The sequence below is a fragment of the Myodes glareolus genome, chromosome 14 (genome assembly GCF_982192425.1).
Source record: "Myodes glareolus chromosome 14, mMyoGla1.1, whole genome shotgun sequence".
Taxonomy (NCBI): domain Eukaryota; kingdom Metazoa; phylum Chordata; class Mammalia; order Rodentia; family Cricetidae; genus Myodes; species Myodes glareolus.
The window spans coordinates 67,057,235-67,083,355 of NC_142039.1; the positions used below are offsets into that span (position 1 = coordinate 67,057,235).

At 44.8% G+C, this 26,121-nt stretch overlaps 1 protein-coding gene across 1 annotated transcript in view; it reads right to left on the reverse strand.

The window, feature by feature from the left end:
* Shc3 (SHC adaptor protein 3) overlaps positions 1-26,121 on the reverse strand; it is a 133,359-nt gene that overhangs the window by 76,856 nt on the left and 30,382 nt on the right. Inside the window, exon 2 of the mRNA XM_048447578.3 lies at positions 8,018-8,088. Coding sequence (XP_048303535.2) covers positions 8,018-8,088 — 71 coding nt within the window. The remainder of the gene's footprint in view (positions 1-8,017; positions 8,089-26,121) is intronic.

The window sequence follows — 26,121 nt, forward strand, 5'->3', positions numbered from 1 at the left end:
ACACACACACACACACACAAGGGATTTGGAGAATCACATCAAACATGGAAGCACCAAGTCCTCCCTGTGTCTTCTTGCCCTCAGGAATGTTGTGAGACCCAGGCTGGAAGCACATCTTAGAACAAGCCCATATAGAATGAGCAGGTAGGGCTCAAATCCAAGGACAGCCATTCTGAGGCGCCTGAGTATCCGGAGGCAGAGAGGGCCAGTTCATGGTGCTCTCTCTCCTTATTCTGAGCTCCAGAGAAGCTATAAAAATAGACTTGCTCCTTTCTCTGGCTCAGCTCACTGCAATCAACATGGGACTTGTTTGATTTGTAGTGAACTGAGAGATCTGGGATGCAGGAACAGACTAGTCTACTTATTAGGGTCAAGTGTGAGTCCTTCTCGGACCTAGGGGAGCAGGTGAACAGGGGTCCCCTCCATCAGCTATACCGTGATGGGTATCCAAGTACATAGCATAACATGTTTGTGTGTTGTATTTATGAAGGCAAGACACCCTAGCATTTCCTCACCCCGTGTTTCTCAAATGAGAAAGTCACCCTAACCCAGCTAAGGCCCTGTCACCATGGCTTTGGGGACACAAAGCCCCTGTGGAAAATCCTGTTCACGTAACTGAGTTGGTGCCATTCACCTCCAAGAGAAAATAGTTAACAGGAGGCCTGAATAAACGATGTTCACCACCTCCCAGAGGTGTCATGGAACCACATAAGCCCCAAGGTCCCCACAGGTCCGGGCCTTACCTGCCCTTCTTCCTGTCCTCCGTCTTCCATGCGCAAACCTACTCCTGGCGAGGACGACACTTGAACCCACTGCAAACAACATAAATCTCTTGTTAGTAAATGTGCCCCTCTACTAAAACACCCTGACTGTTTGGGACCCAAATGAGTCTGTGAGTTGATGCCCATGAGACAGAAATAATGAGAGGCAGCTGCAGGTAACAGAGCACATCACGAGTGGGGTGAGCCCTCAGGTCGGGACGGCTGGTGTGCAGCCAGCCCCGATCCTGCCCCCCAGGTGTGCAGGGATGAGAAGCGGCAAAGTGAAGGTGGAGAGGTGGGATGGGATATGGGGATGAAAGTGCCCAGACTCACAGATCTGAAGTGAATGGAGTAACAGTTTTACCTGGAGTGAGAGAAGGTGAGCACCCAGAGCCTGAGCTTTACAGGTGACATCTTGGAAGATGGAGTGGCAGCACCACGCTGGGGTCTGGTCCAGCACTTCCTCCTTCAGCTGGAGAGGAACTGCCCCCATGGAGGCAGATGTGAAGAAGTCACACCCACACAGGGGCGGGAGTGAGGAAGCCACGCCCACACGGGGGCGGGAGTGAAGAAGCCACGCCCACACAGGAGCGCTTGTGAAGAGAGCAGGTGCATAAAGGGGCAGATAGAAGTGGCTACACCCACCACCACCACCACCACACACACACAGAGAACTGCCACTCTCAGAAACACCATCCAGGCCTCTGCTCCCTTTTCACATGGTCAGGGCTTCCTTGCTCTTGGTTCACATTCAAATCCCTGTAACTAGCAAGGGCCTCTCTCTCAGATCAACACCATGTGTTCTAAGCCATGGCCCTTACATGAGAAGACTCTATGGCCCAGCTTGCCACCAGATCTGTCAATCATGGCTGACCGTGTATCTTTAGATGGCTTTACTGCAGATTTTTGGTGCCACACCCAGGGACAGGACTTCAAACACCCACAGACATACATTAGCACCCAGAGGAAGGTCTCTGAGACCCCAGCCAGTACCCTGAGCAAGGACAGAGAGAACAAGAAGAAAGATGCTTGCTTCTACAGTTTTTTACCAGAGTGGAGATTCTCTGAATCTCCCCGTTCCAAAGCAAAATTCCTGTGTGCACAGGACTGGGGCCATCGCAAAGCCCATGTGTGATGTAGGATGTCCTTCTGATTATGTGTTGTTACTTTTATTGTTTAATGAATAAAGCTATTTTGGCCAATGGCTTAACAGAGTAAAATCAAGTGGGAAATCCAAACAGAGACAGAGAGAGAGAGGGGCTAGGCGGAGTCAAAGGAGATGCCATATTGCTGCTGAAAGGGTAATGTGCTGCCCCTGTAAGCCACAGCCTCATGACAATAGACAGATTAATAAAAACAAGTTAATTTAATAGTTAGAGCTAGCCAGTAAGAAGTCTAACATATTAGCCAAACAATTGTAACTGATATTAAACCTCCAAATGGTTATTTAATAAGTGGCTTCAGGAACAAGCGGGTGGAGAAAAACCAGTCTGCGGACCAGTGAGAAGGAGATACAGCTAGCTACATCTGGCACCCAACATGGGGCTACAACACATATCCAGAAGGACATCCTACATCACATGTGGTATCTGTTGATAGCCACATGCAAAACTCTGGACCTGACAGGAGTCTGTGGGCTCATTTAAATAAGGGATGCTAAGAACCTAAAATGCATCTAATGGTTTCCCTTTCCAGAGTTCAGAGATACAGGCTCATCCTGGGCCCCAAACGTTTCACCAGTCACCTGCAACTCATTCAAGACCCCAACAAGCTGCACGTGACTGAGGGCAAAAGTGCACAGGGTCCAGAAAGGAAACAAACTGGACAGTTAAGATTCTTCCCAGTCTTGCAGGGAGTGGACTGGGATCCTTCGTGACCAGAAAGCCATGTGTGACTTCTGTGATTATTCTTAAAAAGATACACTATCATTGCTCTAACCAAACACCTAACTAGAACCAATTTTAGGAGGTGAGATTTGTTTGGGCTTGTGGTTTAGGAAGGGGTACAGCACAGCCCACTGCGGTGAAGTTAGCACGTATGCAATAGCTGGTCACACCGCAGCCACAGCCGAGAAGCAGAGAGAGAAGAACTCTGGTGCTCAGATCAATCTCCTTTTCATTCGGCCTGGGACCACAAGCCATGGAATTGTGCTGCCTATGTTCAGGGTAGGTCTTCCTGCTCAGTTAAACCTACCTGGAAATGTTCTCATTGTCTCCTCCAGAGATGTGTTTCCATGGTGATTCTAAATCCCATCGATTTGAAAATGAAAATGAACCATCACACCCCGGATGTGTGTGAGGAATGAGGAAAGAAGGGAGACACTTGCTTCGGGTGAGTGACCACTCCTCGATCGGCTGCCTGTGTGTCTGGCTTGGGGCCTAAGCAGACACTCTTGGCACGTTGTGCATTTAGGGCATGACTTTTGAACAATGACTGAAACTGACCATCAAGATTAAACATCAGTCGGACCTTTGTGCTTTGGCTGGGGAAGTGCCGCCTCTCTGGGAACTCTGAATTTAATTGTACAATGTAGATATTCATAGCTTTCCACTGTCCAAAAATTGGCTTTGGTGGGGACCTCCAGTGACAGACAGAAATGAACACAATCCTGACCAAGGACATTTCTTGTCTCCTTACAAATTTCAGCCAGTAGGGCTATTCTAAGAAGACTCAAGCCATATCATGCATGAGCTCAAGCCCAGACTCCATAGCACCTGCCTAAAGAGTCCTCACCAGATGAGGTCAGGGTCCCCTGACCCAGGAAATACTGTTATGCAGTTCTAGCAGTATACATGAGGGATCACAGCTTTGACATCAGCCTTGAGGCCAGGGCCAGTGCCCCATCTTTGTGGTCATGGTGGCCAGTGTGAAAACCTAACAGCCTCATTTAGATAAATGTGGAGGCCTCTGATGGACCTCCAGTTAGGAACCAGGTGACATCAGTCCTGGTTCCCATCCTCAGTCCTTGAGTTCTTTGAGGGTCCTGCAGAGCAGGCAGAGATCGCATCACAGTTGTTGGGAGTGGAAGGAAGTGAGGTCATTCGCTTGCTGAGTGAGTTTTAGAAACCTAGAAACAATTCAAGTTTCACTGCCTGCTACAGTGGAGCTTCTGCGTTGCCCCTTTGACACTGCAAATGCACTTCTTATCCACAAATATGGTAAATGGGGGAGACCTGCCTCATTCTAAACTGCCCTGGACAGGCAGTTTAGAGGAGGGTGCAGGACTTGTGAGCTCTGAGCCTGCTGAGAAGGAGCCCTGTGGGAAGCAGTGGCCTCCGCAGATTCTCCCACAAACTTCCACAAGCCCCGAGGTCCTTAGTTCCGCTGTACATCCATCAACACGGGGGTCTGGGGGAAGCAACACCTCTCACAGTTTTGCTGCCTCTCACACTGTTGGCGGTCACTTGTAGTCCTCTGTCCACTGTGATAAAAAAAATCCTAGCAATCAGACTAAATAAACTCCAACAGGAGCCCCTATGACCAGGCTTTGTCCTGTATAATCTACAGACATTATTCTGGTCCCTTTCTTACTTGGTGTCCAAATCCAAAACAAGCTCAATATTCGTGTAAGAATTGGCTTGGCAGAGACAGGCCCTGCAACCAGGCCATCTTCTCAGCACAGTGGGCAGATATTAGATTGAACTATCACCAAGTCCCCTAAACCAAGATGTCAGGAATATAGGATTTTTGACAGCCACTGAGCCACTAAGTCTAGAAGCAATTAAATGTACATTTTAAAAGTTCTGTTTTAATTGGAAAACAGTTAAAAGTCATCTTTTGGTTGGAAATTCATGCCTACTACTGCTGAAAAGAAAACAATAAACAAGCTCAGTTGCCATGGAACAGGACGAAACTAACCCTGTCTTGAAAAGCCCTGTGATGCCACTGTCAGTGCCTCGAGATAATGTATGGGTAAGAATTTTAAGTTATGTTTTAAAATGAAGTAAAAACAAATGCTTAGAGGTTATTGCTTACAAGAAAGGACTTAATTAAATAAATATCACGATGGAAATACTTTTAGAAACAAGCTCACCTGATATCTGTATAATCTGACCATATTATGTTTCCCTGAAACCTCCCAAGAATACCTTTGCTATATGAAGTCTGGAGGAAGTATTTCATTAGAGAGGCAGGCACAGGGAACACCTAGTTACTACTGAGGCCTTTAAAGCCCCACACCGCGCTGAATCTACAAGGCAGGGCAGAGCATTCCTCTAGATGCACACAACTTCTTTTTAGTGTTGATGTATCAAGTTGTTTCGTGCGAATGCACTCCAGGAACTAACTTCAGTAAGAAACATGCCAGATAGTAGAGAGGACGCAGGGATAGAGAACATCACAGAGAGCAACAATGTAACTTTCAAGTTACGTTGAAACCTAAGGCAATGCTGCTGCAACCAGAATGTAGCCCCACCTTTTCTGAGTCCAGGATTGACGGTCCTCTTGCCCTACTGCACTGGAGCATTTTTATACAGTGAGATGGGACTGGAGAAAGTCATCCAACCTCCACCCCTACCAGTGCTGGCTCCCCCTGATTTCTTTTGTGGTGTGAGTGCTTCTGTCCTCTTAGATTCCACCCACAGGTCCCTAAAGAAAGTCCTCACTCAAGAGAAAATAGTAATCATTTACTTATGTCCTCCCAGCTCCCCTTACTGCCATCTCAGAGAAGCAGGGCTCAGTCAGCATCCCTTAAATGACCCTCAGCCATTTTATGTCATCTTGCTCAACACTGGGCAGCTGGGCAGAGCAGAGAGCCCACATTGCCCAGTAGCACAGCAGATGGCAGAACTTAACAAATACATCCTGGCACAAAAAGGCCTCAGCAGTCCAAAGAGGGAACCCAGTGGAAATGATTGTAGTCGACTTTATTCCTTTAAAAACAATCACCACACAGGAGAATGTGAGCTTCGAACACAGTTCCCATATCCATCGGCAGTGGCAATCACTCTGCACTGGATGCGACAGTGTATACCTTGTCGGTGAGAGAAAGTGTACATGGCCATTGTGGTTTGCATAGAAATGGCCCCCCATAGGTTCATATACTTGAATGCTTGGTCATTAGAGAGTGGTACTACTTGAGAGGGATTAGGAGATGTGGCCTTGTTGGAGCAGGTGTGACCTCGTTGGAGGAAGTGTGTCACTCAGGTGAGCTTTAGGATTTCAAATGCTCAAGCCAGGCCCAGTCTCTCTCTTTCTGCTGCCTGTGGATCAAGATGTAGAACTCTCAGCTCCTCCTCCAGCACATGCCTGCCTGCATGCGGCTATGCTTCCTGCCATGACAACAATGGACTAAACCTCTGAAATTGTCAGGCAGCCCCAATTAAGTATTTTCCTTTATAAGTCTTAGCACAGCCATGGTGTCTCTTCACAGCAGTAGAACACTGCCTAAGATGCCTTGTCTTTTGTCTTGAAGGCAGCCCCCACTCCAGCATGAATGGGTTTCTCCTTCCTCTGATTGTTTCCCCAAAGTCACCACAAATACTGTTCCTGCCCCTCCTGGCTTAACCACTGATGCTATCCACCCTAACCCACACTTCTGAAAAGTCCCCAGCCCCATGACCAAGTCCCTCAGAAGCCCTCGTAAGAACCGTAGCCTGTAAGCGAAGCTCACTCTGCCTCTCTCACCTTCTCTCTCACCCTGATAAAAGCCTCTTCACCCTTCTATTGCCCTTGCAATTGTCAGCAGTGAGAGTGGCCAAGGAAACAGACTTCCCTTCCAGAAGCGTTCCCTTTCGAACACAATTCCCTCCTTCTTTGGTTTAGAACACCAATACTGCTGTGTTCCCACCCTGTGTCTCAAGTTGCTTTAGGGAGAAGAGAAATGTCAACTCTTGACCACAGATGGCTTCGGGGAGGAGGAAAAGACATCACTACAGAACTTAGGACAGCGATGCAGACATGATAGCTAACGCCTCCACTTGAGGACTTAAGCCTTCAGACTTGGTTTCCTGACTCCGAGAAGCATAACACAGTAATCTGGATGAAGCAACCAGGCATCATTTTCTGAGGAGGATGTTTGAGCAGTTTCACAACTATCAGTGCAACAGATACCCTCCCCACCCCGCCTCAGCTACAGAAACTCTACTGTGTCACAGCCTCTGTCGTCCTCCAGCCTCTGTCGTCCTCCTCTGCAGCACGACTGGAAATGAGCATTTTTCTGACAGCTCGACTCTTCCAGGAACTATATTTTGCTACACTGTTTCATGGAAAAGTCTTTCAGTCCCGGCCCCTGAGACACTTAGAATTTTGGAAACACATATAAAATATTTTAAATTATGTGATTTTAGGGAAAAAATATGGAACCAGAGACCACTGTGTTAAGTGAAATAAGCCAGACTAACAGAAGTGTGTGTGTGTGTGTGTGTGTGTGTGTCTGTGTGTCTCTGTGTGTCTCTGTGTGTGAGAGTATGTATGATGAAAATGGAAAGGGGTATTATGCCAGGGAAAGGGGCAAGTGGAACAAGAAAGGGCAACTGGGGAGAAAACAAAAATTGTATGCTTTCTCTCATGTAGAATGAGAATCTAAATATATGCAACATGAAAGTAGAAAGACTATTTGGCGAGAGAAGAGGACAAGGGGAAAGTAAAGAGAGAGAAAAGAATGGCAGGAGGTGAATGTGAACACAGTAAACTAGCACACGTGTGTGAAAGTATAGTGAAGTCCAGTACTCTATACTAAAATATTAATAAAATCAAATAAGATGTCATAACGAAACCCAATATTCTGTGTACTACCTAAAATAAATTTAATTAAATATTTAATTGAAAATAAAATATTTTTAAAAAATCAACCTCCTTCCTAAATGATTTTCCCCATGAATATTTCTGCATCTAATCCTATGAAATTTGTTCTCTCTATGCACTATTGGAAACTCACTCTAGATGTCTCGATATTTGTTTTTCAGAAAGAATATAATTTGGTAATTTTAGTACTGATCTTGAATTAGTGGCTCTGACATTGAGGAAACAAATATGAAAATACAAGTTATCCCTTAATTATGATTATGTTTGCAGCTTAGTTATAAAAAGACCCCAGAAGGATCAAGGGTTCATTATGGTGCTCCTGATAGGAGACATATCTCTCCACACATAGACAGGTACAACTATATTTTAACACACTGTGAGTCCTGAATCCATTACCAGCCTCCAGTGTCAGAAGGACCAGGCTTTCTTCTAGAAACTCCTAGGATGTAAACTTCTGTGATCCTTTCCTTTCAGAGATACAACCCCAGGAGTCTACTTTCAAGAGAGCTTACCTGGTAATCTGAGTTCTTGTACTGAAGTCCAGAGACCTCATTGAGCGCAGAACTTCTATGCATCCCAAGTACTGCAAAGGGAGAAAATAGTTCATGAGTCCTGGGAGCTGAGAGCAATAGAAAAGCATTAATGATGTCAGGGGGTTGGGGAAGCAATATACCTTCTTACATCACATTGTGCCTTTAAGTTGAAGGGAAGGGGGCTGGTGAGATGGCTTAGTGGTTAGAAATGTCTGCCACCAAGCCTTGTGCCCTGAGTTTAATCCCCGGTAGCCACAGGACAGAAGCAGTGACAGACTCCTGCAAACTGTCCTCTGACTTTCACAACGCTAAGCTCTTGCTCTCTCTCGCTCTCTCTCTCTCTCTCTCTCTCTCTCGCTCTCGCTCTCTCTCTCTCTCTCAGACAGAGAATAAATAATTTTAATAAAAATGATTTAAATTCTAGGTGTGATGTGTTTTTTAAACCCTAAACCAGACTTTTATCTAATAGAAAATATCCCAAGTGCCTAGATTGACAGAATCCTTGACTTTTATAAAACCTGTGAACATTGCCATTTTCTTTAGATGTATCTTCTTCAAAGTTCTTATTGACGTATACCTTATACACTGTAAGATGTGAAAATCTTAAATGTTCATGTTAATGTTATTAAAGCATGTTTTCAATAAGAACGCTCCCCCTCCGCCCAAACATCATATTCCTGGGTCTGTAAAAGACTCCTAAAGGTTCTTAAATAATACTATTTTTGGTTTTTTGATACATGGTCTCTCTGTGTAGCCTTGACTGTCCTGGAACTCTATAGACCAGGCTGGCCTCTGCCTTCTGAGTGCTGGCCTCAAAGGCATACACCACCACTTGCCCAGCTAGGTTCTTAAATTTAGAAGGAGGAGGAGGAGGAGGAGGAGGAGGAGGAGAAGGAGAAGAGGAGGAAGAGGAGGAAGAATATGGCCACTATACAGCCAACACTTTCACCACTGCTAAACCTCTGTCTTAGTTAGGTTTCTATTACTGTGATAAAAACACCCTGACCAAGTAGCTTGTGGAGGAAAGGATTTCTTTCAGCTGACAGTTCTATAGCACAGTCCATCACTGAGGGCGTCAAGGCAGGAACCCAAACAGGACAAGAGCCTGGAGTCAAGAGCTTATGCAGAGGTCACAGGGAGAGTGCTGTTTACGGCTTTGTTCCTCATGGCTTGTTTGGCCTGCTTTCTTATACACCGAAGGACCACCTGCCCCCATCTGAACCGTGTGAGTTCTAAGGGCAATGATAGAACTCTATTCTGCTAGGCCACCACTGCTGATGGATCATTTGGTCTCCACCACAACCACAGCTCTCTGGGCTGGGAGATGGCTCAATCAGGGCTGGGTGATGGCTCAGTCATTAGAGTGAAAGCCTTCTAAGTACAAGGATCTGAGTTTGGTTCCCCAGATCCATGCACGATAAGCCAAGCATGGCAGAACGTACATTTAATCCCAGTTCTGAGAATGCAGAGATACAGGATCCTTGAGGCTTGCTGAACAGCCAACAGAGTTGAATTTGTGAGTTCCAGGTTCAATGAGAGAACCTCTCTCAAAACTGGGGTAGAAAGTAACTGAGGAAGACACCCCAAATCAACGACTTTTCTATGCACACATATGTATGTATGTGCACATGCACCTGCAGACACATGCAGATACACAAGAGTAAGTATACACATATGTATACACACATCTGCACACCTACTTTCACACACAATCATAACTCTCACCCATGAGTAAAGCATCCTGAATTCCTAGATTGGCACCACATTTGCCTTTCCTAAAATCTATAGCATCATCATTTTATTTAGATGTACATTTTTCAAAATTCTACAGAATTATATAACTACAGAATCCGATGTTTCTGTAACGAATGGGCCAAATGTCACACACTTATGTGATGACCGCCATTATCAAAGTCACCACAGATCCCACAATGCATTGCAGAGTTCTGTGAAAAGCATGCCCAGTATCCAAAAGTTAGATGAACACAGTCCACTACCCAGGGCCACTGTGAATGCCAACTTCACAGATGCCCTGAGACTGGGGGACTATAGTGACCACCATCGTGGTGATGTTAATACCAGGTCTAACACAGAGGAGCTGTGAGGATGTTACAGGTAATAATGCAGCACAGGTACAGAACAGTCACTCCGGTTACGATGGGAATCCCAGCTAGTTCAGAGGCTGAGGCAGGAGAAGCACAAGGCTTGCCCAGCAACACATGCATCCCTGGCCAGACTGTGTCACAGTGAAAACCTCCCTCAAAAGAACAGTTGGAAAGGGGCTGGGGGTTGTAGCTCACAGACAGAACACCTGCCTAGCATGTGTGAGTAAGGCCTAGGCTCAACCTCCAACACCATAAAAAATTAATTTATTAATTAATGAAATAAAATGTTCGATGATAGAGACAGACTGTGATGTTGCTATTTTCTCAAAGGAAATACGAAGAAACATTCGTTCACGAGTATGTGGTACTAAGAGTTTCACCTCGGGAGAAAGAGCTTCCAAGAGAAGCATAGTAAGAGCTTGTGGACAGCGTCATGTGGAGTGTCAGAGATGGACACATCCCTACTAAGGTCTGGGGTGAGGTGAAGATGTGCACTTTAATCACTGTTGTCCAACAGAGAGGTAGAAGTCTCAGTCAGGGCAACCAGCAAGACAAAGAAATACAACACACTGGAGTTAGAAAAGAAGAAATCAAATTGCCATGTCTGTGTGCATGCGCGCACGCACACACCTATTAGAATAACAAATTAAGAATAATTAATATCGATAACAAAATCAGCAAAGCGGCAGGATGTAAAATCAATGTAATAAAATCAGTATCTTTTCTACACGCCAATAACAAATTACCTGAAAAAGAAATCAAGAAAGCAAATGCATTTATAAGTTACCAAAAATAAAATTCAAAAAAAAAAGTTAAAGAGATGAAAAATGGCTACACTGTTACACTGTAAAGGATAAAATGGCTACACTGTTACACTGTTACGGATAAAATGCTTAGGAAAGAAAGGGAAGAAGATCCAGGAGGGCTGAAAGCCAGACCCTGTCTGTAGGCAGGAGAGAAAACTATTAAATGTCCATACTGTCCACAGCAATCTTCAGCTTCAATGAAGTCCATGTGAAATCAGTCGTATTTCCACAGAACATCATGGTAAAATTCATAGGGAACTATCAAAGTAAATAATTGAATAAAACCAGACAGCGACATAATCATCAGTGAAAAGAAAACAACTGTAAACATCACCATATTGGACTACTTCAAAGTATACCACAAAGTTATAACTGTACTGGCTAGTTTTAAGTCAGCTTGATACAAGCTAGCATCATCAGTTAAGAGGGAACCTCAGTTAAGAAAGTGCCTTCCCAAGATCAGGCCGTAGGCAAGCTTGCAAGGCATTTTCTTAATTAGTGATTGGTGAGGGAGGGCCCATTGTGGGTGGTGCCATCCCTAGACTGATGGTCCTTGGTTTTATAAAACATAAACAAATAAATAAGTGAATAAACAGGTTGAGCAAGCAAGCCAGCAAGCAGCACCCTCCATGGCCTCTGCTTCAACTCCTGCCCCCAGGTTCCTACCCTGATTGAGTGCCTGCCTTCATTACTTTTGATAATTAAACTGTTATATGGAACTGTGAGTGAAGTAAACTCTTTCCTTCTCAAGTTACTTTGGTTTTGAGATTATGCAGTCCGTATTCAGCCGTCATGTCATGAGGTCAACCCATCAGAATCAAGGATTCTCTTGGAGGATTAAAACAAGACGTAAGGTGTATTGGAGTTATTGCCTTATGAATGAACTGGCTGTTTCTGGCTGCAGATTTCTCCCGTAGCTTACTCCCATCTGTCAGAAATTTGGGGTATGCTTCCCACAGTTCAGCATTATTTGCTCATTCATTGGACACAATTTCCCCTATGCCTTTGGGATATATTGATAGCATCTCCTAGGTATGTGTAAGAACAGTCACACAGTCAAAAAACCTGTTTCCCACAGCCAGGTGCCTTGCTAATTGGATTTGAAGATAAACTATCACCAAAAGAAATCAACCTTATTTACTAGGACATGTAGCCAGCTGTAGGATTTGTTGAGCCAAGGTAAACAGTGCAAAGTAACCTAGCTGCAGTAGCAGAGACAATAATTAACTCTGCACAGATTCCTAACCTCAGAGTTATGGCCTTTGTTCAGACACCATGGGATAAGTTCCCCGTCTGGCTAGGATAACCTACAAAATATAAACTAACGTTATAGCCCCCAAAAGGGCATTACAAGCTTCTCTTTCTGTGGGAGGGTTACACACTGGACAGGAAAAGTTATCTTAAGATTTGAGATGCTTTTAATGTCACTGTGCCTTGCCAAGTGCTGTATGGGCTCCTCTGCCCCTCGCCCCGGCAGCTCCAGCTGCTGCTGCACTCTCTCTGGGGACATGTTTGTAAAACAACAGTCTCCAGTTGAGAAAATCTGGCCTTTATATCCACTATCCACAAAACGTTAAAGACGTTTTATGCCCTCAAAAGTATAGGCTATAACACATGATCTCCTTATTTCTCTTATTAGCTTAGTTCCATAAGGCTGCCTCTATCGATGAGGTGACAAGGAAGGCTTTTCCTTTCATGGCTGCGGTTTGCAGCCCACGAGTTCGGAGCCAAGTGGAAGAAAGTGCTCTTTCCTCCCTATCTGGGTTTACTGCACTGTGAGTTGCTGGAAAGATGCCATTTCTTATTATTTACTGAAGACATGGTATGTGACCTTTAGGTGAATGCCTGTGAGATTCTGTGGGTCTATATAGCTGAGTAGAACAAAGAGAGAAGGAGAAGCTGGCAGAAATGAGCAGAAATAGGAAAAAGAAGAAGAGGAAGAGGAAGAAGAAGGTGGTGGGGACAGAGAATCTGAATTAGAACTGAGGCCGAGAATTAGAGCTAATAAATTAGACAGTTAGGACAGAAGAATTAGAACAGAGGCAGGAGAAAAGAGAGAGAACAAAGAGACATGCTGAGGAGAAATCGCCTGTGAATAGATTTGTTTCTTTACCCTTAGAATTTTTCCCTCGCTGGCTGTGACACCTTAGCTCGACCCTGAAGGGGCCTGGGGGCTGGTACCCCAAAAGACCCTGTTTGTGTTTCACCACAGGCATAGTAGCCCTAATGAAGACAACAGTCATCAAAACAGTAGACAGAGGAACAGATCAGAGACAGTGGAACAAAACCCACACGCCTACAGCGCACCAATCTTCAACAAAGATGCGAAACACACATGAGAGCAGGGGAACTTTCCTCAAAAAATGGTGATGGAAAACTGCAGAGTGAAACCAGAACCCCATCTCCCACCATATGCAAAACCCAACTCAAAATAATAAACTTGAAACTGTGCGGCTAGTATTAGAAAACCCGGGCGTAGAATGCTTTGTATCTCTGTGGTCGGGTTTTGATAAGACACCAGAACTACAGGACATAGATGCAAAACATAGGAATGTTTTTTTCTATTTTTTTTTCTGGTTTTTGTTTCTTGGGACAGCGTTTCTCTGTGTAACAGCTCTGGCGGTTCTGGAATTCGCTTCGTAGACCAGGTTGTCATCAAACTCACAGAGACCCACCTGCCTCTGCCTCTCAAGTGCTGGGATTAAAGGCATGCCCCACAACTGGGATTATTTCAAACTGAAAGGCTTTTTACAAATAAAAAGGAATACTCAGCAGAGAGAGGAGATAGCCCACTGGATGGGAGAAAACATCTGGAGACTGTACATCTGATGATGGCTGATAATCTAAAACACATGGGAACTCAAACAATTTAATGAACAGTAAGCCAATAAAAAAATCTGATTTTAAAATGGGCAGGGTACCCAAACAGGCATTTCTCAAAAGCATGCATACAGTTAATGGGTATACAAGCAAATATTCAATGTGAGTAATCATCAGAGAGATGCAGAGCAAGACCCCAGTAAGATCATTTTACCCCAGTTAGAACGATTATTGAAGAAACAATGTCAAGGCTTGTGCTAGCCAGTTTTGCATCAACCTGACACAAGCTAGAATCAAATGGCCCCACCAGATTGGCTTGCAGAAAAGCCTATAGTTTATTTTCTTGATCGATGATTCATGTAGGAGTGAATCATGAGGTCCCTGCTCACTGTGGGCAATACCACCCCTGGGCTAGTGGTCCTGGAAGAAATCAGGCTGAGCAAACCATGAGGAGCAGGTCAGTAAGCAGCACCCCTCCCTGGCCTCTACTTCAGTTTCTGCCTCCAAGTTCCTGTCCTGAGTTCCTGACCTGTCTTCCCTTGTGATGGACTTAAAAGCAGTAAGGTAAAATAAATCCTATCTTCCCCAGGTTGCTTTTAGTCATGGAGTTTCATCTGAACAATGGCTCAAAAGATGGTTCATTGGTTAAGAGCACTTGTTGATCTTATAAAGGATTGGAGCTCAGTTCCCAGCACCTACATCTAGTGGCTCACAAACATGTGTAACTCCTGCTCCAGGGGATCCAATGCCCTCTTCTGGATTCCACAGGAAACTGCACTCTGTACACACACACACACACACACACACACACACACACACACTTAAAAATAAAATCTTTTTTAAATGTTCAGCCTCACGAATCATCAAAATGGAAATCAAAGGCCAAACAAGATATCACTTCATCCCAATTACAGTGACTATTACCAAAATGAAAAGTAACAAATGTGAGCAAAGATGTAGAGAAAAGAGAAGCACTTATATGTAATTAGTGGGGATCTCAATGAATTTAGGTGTTGCTTTTAAAAACTACATGGAGATTTCCCCAAAAATAAAATTGCTACATGGTCTAGTAATCTGGCCTATAAATATACACGAAATTAAACCAGTATGCCAAAGAGACATCTCCCATGTTCTTATGTCACTATTCTCTGTAGCCACAGAATAGAATGTCAGCCCAAAGGCCTGTCAGTGATGAGCAGTTACAGAAAATGTGGGATGTGTACATAATAAAACATTATTCCACCACAAAAAGTACGAAAGCCTGGGATTTGCAGCCTGGCCCTGGAGGTGCAGTGTTACATGAAATAAGCCCCATGCAGAGCAGCCAGTGCCACGGGATCCATTCATGGAGACTGAAAATGTCAGGCTTGGAAGAACTGAGCAGAACCAGTTACCAGGGCTGGGGAGAGCAGTGGGAAGGGGTATGAGACAAGAATGGTCTGTGGGTACTAAGGTACTAAGGTATTTAGTAGGGATAAATCTTAGTGCTGCTTTGAGCAGTCGTGGTAAGTACTGAGTTTTAAGAAGCTGTCAAGAGGATGGTACACTCCTGTAATCCCAGCACTTGGGAGGTGGAGGAGGGAGCATTAGATGTTCAAGGTCATCCTTGGCTACGTAGTGAGTTTAAGTTTAGGGCTCAATGAGAGCCTGTGGATCAGTTGGCAGAGGGCTCGTCCAGCATGCACAAAGCCCTGGGTTCCATCTCCACCACTGCATATGCCAGGTGTGATGATGGCACACTCCTGAAATCCCAGAACTCAGGAGGCAGGGACACCAGAAGCTCCAGGTCAGACTCAGCTACATAGCAAGTGCAAGACCTTGGATACAGGAGATCCTGTCAAAAACCGCAAAGACCCAAACCAAAGAAGTTAGAAGGAAGAACTGTGAATGCTTTCGTCACTGAGAAAATCATTTGAGGCAATGAGGACACTTGTCTCCACTGCAACACTATGTGCATCTCATCCCCCCCCCCCCTCGCAACACGTGCAGTTTCTATGGATCAAACTGTAATTTTCTTCTGAAAAGGTATTTCATGAGGAGGAGGAAAAAGCTAAGTTACTTACAAAGAGATAAAGCCTGGCAGAGCATTGAAATTCTCCCAACACCAAACACGAGAAGACACACCGTAGCATCAACATAAGTCTGAAGATGAGAAGTACCCAGCCAGAACATGGTTTCCACTCCAGACTACCACTCAAGCGGGAGGGGGGAAAGGGAAGACTCCAAGAGAACCACCCACAGACACTTGCTGTAAGGAGGAGTCCAGAAACTTCATGAATACAATGAAGAGGAACATGTGGACCACGACAAGACGAGGGGAAGAAAATGTAACAGAGATACAGGTAGAACATGTGCCTTGATAATTAGGCACACCTTTAAATATGAATTTTTGATCATCACAAAATGGATGCAGATAGAGTAGAATGGGTGTGTTTAGGATACAGCTGTGTTTTATGGAGGCTAGCCCGGAAGTGCTCATTTCTAGACTGTGGATGAAAAATATGGTTAGGGACAAGAAGAAAAGTCAGTGAGTCATGTGCTGTCCGTGAAAGCACAAGAACCGGAGTTAATCCCCAAAGCCCCCATCAAAGGCTGGGTGCGGAGATGTGCGTGTGCAACCCTAGTATGGAAGGACTGGGGTTTCGAACCCAGCCTATGCCACACAGTGAGTGCCAGGCCAGTCTGAGCTAGAGAGGACACCAGCTCAATCTCTGCACCCAAGAAAGAGTTGAAAATATCAAAGCAATCATGAAATTGTAGTTACTGACAATATCTGTATTTATTTGATAATTACATGCAGGGAATTTTACATCACTCGTGTTATCAATTTAAAAGCACGTTTCTACATCCGCAAGGATGGTCTGACGCAGAGAAATGGAGTGGGTCTATTCTCGTCTTCTCGTTAGAATTTACCACTCCAGCCTGAGAGTTAAGCAGCCCTGCCTGGGGAAGCTGTCCGATGGAGCAATAAAGCAAATGGGCTCCATTAGCTCTGTGTCTCACCCCTGCAATAAAAAAAAAAACCCTCACAGAAGCAACTCTAGGGAGAAGGACTTATGTTGACTCATAGGTTCAGTGTACCGTCCACCTATGGAGAAGACCTATGGTGGAGAAGACGTGGCAGCAGGCACTTGCTGCAACTGGTCACACTGTATCCACGGCCAGGAAGCAGAGACAGTGGGAGAGATCAGCTCCCTTCCTTGTTTCTACTCAGTCTGGGACCCCAAACACAGGGCACTTCTACCCACCTTCCCACCTTTCCTAAATTAAGGTAATCAAGATAACCCCTCAGGGGCACGCCCAGAGGCTTGCTTCAGGGCGACTCTGGATCCTGTCAAGTTGACAGTGTCCCCCACCTGTGTCTTAGCTTCTCTGACTGTTGTGATAAAACACCTTACAGAGGCAACTTAAGGAATAAAGGTTTGTTCTGGCTCCTGCTAGGGCACTTCCTCCAGTGAGTCTCCACCTCCTAAAGCTTCAGCACACCCCCTCCCAGCAGCACCACAAGCTGGGGACCAAGTATACAAACTTCATGAATCTACAGAGACGACTATTCACCTTCGATCTGCAGCATAATCCTTGACAAGTCAGGACTGAAGAGAAGTTGCTGGAAACTGTCAGGACCAAATTGAAGCCAGTGCCAGAACCCTCAGTAGCACATAGGTTGGTTTGTGGGGGGGGGGGAACATCCATACAATAGCCATAGGAAAAGCTCCATGCATTTTCTCAGAACACTGTCACCCTTAGTTTGCCTAAGACGAAGTCTCTCACATACCTAGGTTTCACCAACTAGGCTAATCTGACAGGTCAGCAGGTCTCAGGGACCCTCCTGTCCCCACCTCCCTAGCAGGTCACCATACCTTGCTTTTTTATGTGGGCTGTGGGACTATGGGTCAGGTCCACATGTTGATAAGGCAGCTGTTTTACTGGCTGAGCCACCTCCCCTGTTCTTGCGGGGATGTTTAAAAACTCCAAGCCCCTGTAAGCCCTCCAAAGCCCAGAGGGTTCAGTCATTACTCACATCTGACACTTGTCTACGTGGAGACCAATCTGAAGTCCCAAGTTTTCTTTTCTTTGGTATGCACTGGCTACAGAAGTCGACACCTCCCACGTGATTGTTTCAACCTTACTTCCTTTAGGATGTCTGTCACATTAATCCTCTTTGAGATTCTGTTTAGTTAGATGAGAACCAGGGAGGAGGGGGGCAGAGAAACGGCTCAGCAGTTAAGAGCGCATCCTGCTCCTACAGAGGACCTGAGCTGGTTCTCCATACCCTTGTCCAGAAGCTCACAGCTACCTGTTACTCCAGCTCCAGGAGATCCAGTGTCCTCTTCTGGCCTGTGAGGTCATGTCCACAAACCACCTTCAGACAGACAGACACAGACAGACACACAGACACACACAATTTAAAATAAAAATAAAATTCTCTTTAAAATATTAATTGAGAGGCTAGAGAGAGAGGGCTCTGTGGTTAAATGCACGTAGTGCTCCTGCAGAGGACCTGAGTTCAGTTCCCAGCACTCAGGTTAGGTGGCTCACAACCGGTAACTCCAGCTACAGGGAGGACTATCTGATGCCCTCTTCCGGTTTCACAGCACTGCACCCCCTTCCACAAACACACACAGCCACACCCCCAATCCAGCTACTGAGAGCTTTTGCTAGGAAATAGAAGGAATATGGGCAAACGGCACTGCTATTAAAAATAACAATTCAAGGGCACCAGATGAAATTGGCTTTCTGAATAAGAACCATTAAAGGGAAGAACACAAAGAGGTGGGGCCGTTCCTGCGGCAGAGAGCGAGTTGACAGGATACAGCGAGCTAGCTTGCTAAAGCAACAAAGTAGCAAGGGGAGGGGGGTGTGGAGGCAAAATAAAAAGAGAGCCATCAAGGAGGGGGGAAGCTGTGGTTTGCAGAAATTCTAAAAGAAAAACTCGATTTATGGGGAGCGAGAGGAGAAGGAAAAAGAAATGCTGCTCGGAAGGCAGGGTTAACAGCCAAGAACTGAGACACACGGGCTTGGGAGAGTCCCGCTCTAGACCTCGAGCTGCAGCTGTGAGCTGGAAAGGGCAGAGAGCCAAGCCAGTGCTGGGAAGGATGACTCACTGTGGCACAGTCTGCAGACTCCGAGGACTCTTGCCTAGTCTGGATAGCTCTGTGCTGACCCAGAGGTCAGCTGTCACTATGAGCAATCTAATGGTAAGGGTTACCACAGCAAGTCTGTCCTACCACCCCAAAACCTCCAAGGGTGAGAATTATAGTAACTACTGTCAGAGTTGAGTAGTTAGAGAGGTAAGGACCAGGGTCTAAGAACAAGAGAAAGGGTTTTTGTGTTCATGAGTTATGGCAAAGCCAAAAGTTCAGAAGTTTCTTTGATGTCCAAAACTAATATCTCAAGGTTAAGACTGAGTTCACTCTCCCTGTTGCTTGGCACCTCCAGAGACCCAGGTCACGGAGGTCCCCTTTGCATTAGTGTGACAAACCGATCTGTAAACCACAACACATCACTCAAATTATAATTATGTTTCCCCTGCCTCCGAGAGTGGGGTAGCTCTGCATACTCAGGCTACTGGGGCATGTCCAGTCCCAACAATTTCCCACACTGTCCCTGAGGTGATATTAGTGATATTGCTCATAGTGGTAACAAAATACCCGAGGCAGGCTAACGAGAGAGAGAGACAGAGAAAGAGAGAGAGAGAGACAGAGACAGAGAGACAGAGACAGAGAGACACACAGAGAGAGACAGAGAGAGAGAGACAGAGAAAAATCAAAGACAGAAAGAAAGGTAGGTGGAGAGAGGGAGACTGGAGAGCTGGGCATGGTGCAGCTTCTTGTGACGGTCCTCCATTCCTGTACCATCTCACGGCAGATGGCAATGCTGGGAAAACAGGTAGGAAAAACAGCTCAGTTTCGGAGCAGGGTGCCAGAGAGCCTGGGATTCCTTCACCCTTTTTAAAAGCACGCCCCCAAGAACCTCCCATCGGGGCCCACTTTTTTTTTTCCTTTTTTTCTTTTCAGAAGTGTGTGCAGTGTGCATGCATGTCTCCATGTGTATGAGTACATGTGTGGAATGTGTACATGCTCATGTGTGCATGCATTCCTGACACTGATGTCAGGAATCTTCCTGACTTCGTATTCTTGCCATGAGGAAAGTCTCACATTCAAACCCAGAGCTTGCCTATAAGGATAGTCTTACTAGCCAGCCTGCTTGGGGGAGGAGGGTGGAGGTAGTGAGAAATTGCCTGGCTCTGCCTTCTATGGTTGGATATACAAGTGAGTCGCCATGTCCAGCATTTTTTAAAGATTTATTTATTATGTATACAGTGTTCTATCTGCATGTATGCCTGCAGGTCAGAAGAGGGCGCCAGATCTTACTTCAGATGGTTGGGAGCCACCAATGTGGTTGCTGGGAATTAAACTCAGGACCTCTGAAGAGCAGGCAGTGCTCTCAACCATTGAGCCATCTCTCCAGGCCCCTAACCAACATTTACACAGGTTCTGGGAATCTAAAATTGGATCTTGCCTGCATGGCAAGTGCTTTAGCCACTGAGCCACCTTGCCAGCCCACATTTTGTCTTCAGGACACAGCCACATTGAAAACAAAGCTCTCAATGTGCCAAGTTTTGAGGGGCACGGTAACTCAACACCAGAGCAAGTGCTCAGAAGTGACACTGTGGTCTCCTGACCTTGTGTTTAACCTTCAAGGCCTTATCACACACACAAAAAAAGATCTTACCACAAGTTTTCAAGATGAAGTTCTAGCCACAACACATCATATTTAAAGAAAGAGAAGTCGCTGGGTGGTGGGGGCACACCTTTAATCCCAGCACTCGGAAGGCAGAGACAGGTGGATCTCTGTGAGTTGAAGACCAGCCTGGTCTCAGAGTGAGTTCCAGGAAAGGCTCCTCCAAAGCTACACAGAGAAATCCTGTCTCAAAAAACCAGAGAGAGAGAGAGAGAGAGAGAGAGAGAGAGAGAGAGAGAGAGAGATCATAGCACGTTACAGTACAGTTGTGGGGGTAGACGGGCGCCCAGCTGTAGCTGCACACACCGCTGAGAGGGCTTCTGAAGCACAGGGTGAAGGGAGACTGTGACTTCTTGGCTATTTCTCTGTCTTTCACCATTAAAATTTTACCCCCTGAGTGTATGTGTGCATCACACATACAATCACAAATAACAGCATAATTAAAGCGTAAATAAAATCAACTGGTGTCAAGCACTGTGGCTCCCAGACGTGAACATGGCTCAGAATCTTCTGGAGGGCTTGCTTCACAGTTTCTCCCAGAGCTTAAATCCTAGACCTGGGCGTGGGGGTTGGGAGAGTCTGGTCAGAGGCTACACCAGGCAGCTGTAGGAAATGGTTCAGTGAGGCAATCAGAGCAGGGCTGGGAAAGAGAAACAGGCGCCACCATGAGAGCAACAGGTTAATATAAGTGCCCAGAGGAGAACTGTCTCCTGCTGAGCAGCCTCCGCAGTCAGCCTTTGTAAGACCATCCCACTAGGTGGGACACAGTTCCCCAAGTACAACCTTGCTACACAACATGGAGAAAGTAACTGGGCCATGTGGGATTTTCCAAACAGCATACACAGAGTGTAAGATTATTCCACAAAATGGAAACAGAAGAAGCATTGCCTAATACATACAATGGGGTCATAGTTACCCTGATACCCAAACCTCTTACAGATCCAACAAAGAAAATTTCAGACCAATTCATCTTATGAACATAGATGCAAAAATATTCAATAGAATACATGCAAACCAAACCTAAGAACATATCAAAGAGATCATCCATGATGATCAAGTAGGCTTTATCCCAGAGATGCAGGATGGTTCAATAAACAACAAAAAAAAATAAATGTTATCCAGCACATAAGCAAACTGAAAGACAAAAACTACATGATCATCTCATTAGATGCAGAAAAGGCCCTTTACAAAGTCCGATATGCCTTCATGATAAGCGTCCTTGAGAGATTAGGGATACAAGGGACATCTCTGTCTTAGGTGGGCTTTTCAATTGCTGTGACTAAACACCATGACCAAAAGAAAGCTGGGGAGAAAAGTTTGTTCAGCTTTCCACATTGCTGTTCATCACCAAGGGAAGTCAGGACAGGAGCTCAAACAGGGTCAGAACCTGGATGATGCAGATGTCACGGAGGGTACTGATTACTGACTTGCTTCGCATGGCTTACTCAGCCTACTTTCTTATAGAATACAAGACCACCAGTCGAAGGATGACACCACCCACCACGGGCTGAGCCCTGCCCTATTGATCACTAATTGAGAAAATGCCTTACAACTGGATCTCATGGAGGCATTTCCTCAGCTGAGGCTCCTTCCTCTCTGATGACTCTAACTTGTGTCAAGTTGACACACAAAACTAGCCAGTACAATACCTAAACATAATAAAGGCAGTTTACAGCAAGCCTATAGCCAACATCAAATTAAATGGAGAGAAACTTGAAGCAATTCCACTAAAATCAGGAACAAGACAAGGCTGTCCACTCTCTCCGTACTGATCCAATACAGTACTTGAAGTCTTAGCCAGAGCAATAAGACAATTGAAGGAGGTCAAGGGGATTCAAATAGGAAAGGAAAAAGTCAAAGTTCATTATTTTCAGATGATATAATAGTATATATAAGTGATCAAAGATTCGGGGGGGAACCTCCTACAGCTGACAAACACTTCAGCAATATAGCAGGATACAAAATTAATTCACAAAACTCAGCAGCCCTCCTATATGCAATGGCAAATGAGCTAAGAAAGAAATTAGGGAAGCAATATCTTTCATAATAGCCTCAAAAATATAAAATATATTCAGGTAACTCTAATCAAGCAGGAGAAATGCTTATATGACACAAACTTCAAAGATTTGCAAAACAGCAACTGAAGGAGACCTCAGAAGATGGAGAGATCACCATACTCATGGATTGGCAGGAGTAACATAATAAAAAACGGTCGTGTTACCAAAAACAATCTACAAATTCAGCATAATCCCCATCAAAAGTTCAATACAATTCTTTACAGACCTTGAAAGGACAATTCTCAATTTCCATAAGGAAAAAAACCAGGATAATTAAAACAATCCTGAACAATGAAAGAACTGCTAGAGGTCTCAGCATCCCTGATTTCAAGCTCTACTACCACATGGTGTTGGCATAAAAACAGATACAATGATCAATGAAAACAAATTGAAAACCCAGACATAAATCCACAGACATGTGAACACCTGATTTTTGATAAAGAAGCCAGAAACACACACTGGAAAAAAAGACAGCACCTTCAACAATAGTGTTGGTCTAACTGGATGTCTACATGTAGAAGAATGCAAATAGATTCATAATTATCACCCTGTGCAAAACTCAAGTCCAGACCAGGCAGTGGTAGCACATACCTTTAATCCCAGCACTTGGGAGGCAGAAGCAGGGGGATCGCTGTGAGTTGAAGACCAGCCTGGTCTCGGAGTGAGTTCCAGGAAAGGCTCCAAAGCTACACAGAGAAACCCTATCTTGAGAGAAAAAAAAAGCCTCAGGTCCAAATGGATCAAAGACCTCAACAGAAATGCAGATACACTGAACCCTATAGAAGAGAAAGTTGCCTTGAACTCATTGACACAGGAGAAGACTTTCTGAACAGAATATTGATATATTGATAGCATAGGACTAAGATCAATAATTAATAAATGGGACTTCATGAAACTGGAAAACTTCTATAAGGCAAAGGATACCACCATTTGGACAAAGGGGTAGGAAAAGATTTTAAAGATTTTTTTACTGATCCCACACCTGATAGAGAACTAATATCCAAAATACATAAAGAATTAAAAAAAAAACTAGATATCAAGAAAGAAAATAACCCAACTAAAAGAACTGGGGTAAAGATCTAAACAAAGAATTCCCAAAAGAAGAAACTCAAGGGGCAGAGAAAGACTTAAGCAAATGTTCAACATCTTTAGTCATCAGGGAAATGAAAGTCAAAATAACTCTGAGATCCCATCTTACACCTGTCAGAATGGCTAAGATCAAAGACACAAGTGACGGCTCATGCTGGGGAGGATGGAGAATAAAGGGAACACTCCTCCATTGCTGGTAGGAGTACAAACTTGGACAGTCACTATGGAAATCAATATGTCAGTTCTTCAGGAAGCTGGGAATCAATCTACCTCAAGACCCAGTTTATTTCACTCTTGGGAATATACTCAAAGGATGCTCAAGTCTACCATTGGGACACTTGCTCAGTCACATTCATTGCTGTTCTGTTTACAAAAGCCAGAAGCTAGAAACAACCTAGAGTCCCTAACAAAAGAATGGATACAGAAAATGTGGAACATTTACACAATGGAGTATTACTCAGCTGTTTAAAAAATGGCATCACCAAATTTTCAAGCAAATGGATGAAACCAGAAAAATGTCATTCTGAGTGAGGTGATCTAGACACAGAAAAATAAATATGGTATGTATTTACTTATTATATGTAGACATTAGCCATTAAGTAAATGATAAGCAAGCTACAATCCATAGACCCAGAAAGGTTAGGTATAGAGAAATGGTCTAAGGAGACACATGGATCTCCCTGGGAGGGAGAAATAGAATAGATTTTACAGGTGGACTGGGTGTGGGTGGGGATGGGAATAGGAGAGTCAGGTAGGGAGGGGAGGAGAGATAGGGTAGAGGGAGAGAGTGTGGGCTGAGACAGCTGGAATTGAGGGGTATAGGGATGATATGGAATCCTAGTGTGGTGGAAACTCCCTTAAATGTAGGAAGGTGATCCTAATGAGGTCCCCTAATAAAGAGGGAGACAGAGTCTCAATTGGCCATCTCTTGCCATCAAACGAGATTTTCAGCAGCAGGACTGGTTGTATGGAATTGAGTTGTTGGTCAAGGGGGTCCGATGAAAATTCATAAACAACCCAGGCTGTTACCAAGACAATAGGTTCCTCTCTGCAAATGGACAGTAGCTGACATTGCTAAAGACAACACCCACACGACTCACTGAACGTGGAGAAGTTGAACCGATGACTACATGGAGCCTTCATCCCTACATTCTAGTGTCTTTGGTGTGGGAAGGTACTCCTCGGGCTGCCTAAAGAGAAACATAAACACCAACCCAGCCCCCAAAACCTTTGACCTGTGATTTGTTCTGCCTGCGAGATATGGCAGGGCAATGGAGGCACAAAACTTGCGGGAACAGCCAACCAATGTCTCATTTGACTTAAGGGGCACTCCATGAGAAGGAGCCCATACCTGACTCTGCTTGGGTAACCAAGAACCATAGACTAGATAGTCCAGAGACACAGGGTAAAACCAGAAACTATTGGTTTAAAAAAATAAAATCAATAAAATGATTTCTAATGATATTCTGCTATACTCATAGGTCAGTGCCTTATTCAGCCATCATCAGAGAGGCTTCTCCCTGCAGCAAACAGGAACCGATGCAGAGACCCACAGTCTACACAGAGAGAAAATCCTTGGAACACACAGCTCTAAATGGGAAGTCCCCCATCAAATCCCTTCTCTCGGAGTGCAGGGAACCCCATGGAAGAGGAGGGAGAAACAGGGTTAGAGCCAGAGGGGATGGAAGACACCAGGACAACAAAGCCCTCTGAATCAACCGAGCAAGGCTCATATGAACTCAGGGAACGAAGCAGCAAGCACAAGACCAACCCAGCTCTGCACCAAGCCCTCTGCATATATATTATAACTTGCAATTTAGTACTTTTATGGGACTCCTGAGTGTATGGTTGAGTGGGTCTCTGATTATTTTGCCTTCTCTCGGGGCTTTTTTCCTTCTGCTGGGTTGCCTTGCCCAGCCTCACTGTGAAGGTTTTGCTTTATCTTGTTATATTTTATTTCATCCTGTTTGGTTGTTATCTCTTAGAAGCCTGTTCTTTTCTCATGAGAGACAGAAGGGAGGGGTGGGGACAACTTGGGAGGAGAAGAGGGAGAGGAAACTATAATCAGGATATAATGTATGAGAAAAGAATCTGTTTTCAATGAAAGGGAAAAATGAGGATAAAAAGATAGTATGGGGCCAGGCAGAGGTGGGGTGGTGGCACACATTTTTAATCCTAGCACACAGGAGGCAGAAGCAGGCGGATCTCTGTGAGTTCAAGGCCAGTCTGGTCTACAAGCACTAGTTCCAGGCTCCAAAAGCTACAGAGAAACCCTGTCTCAAAAAACATATTAAAAAAAAAGAAGGAAAGTCTGGGAAAAGTAAATGTAAGATACATGGAGGAGAGAGCCAGTTATTGCCCCCCAAATAAACATGGGTTACAGAAGTCAGACTACCCATGAAATTAATAAAGAAAAACTGTTTCAGAACTGAAGACCCAAGTATTCATTTGAACATTTACAC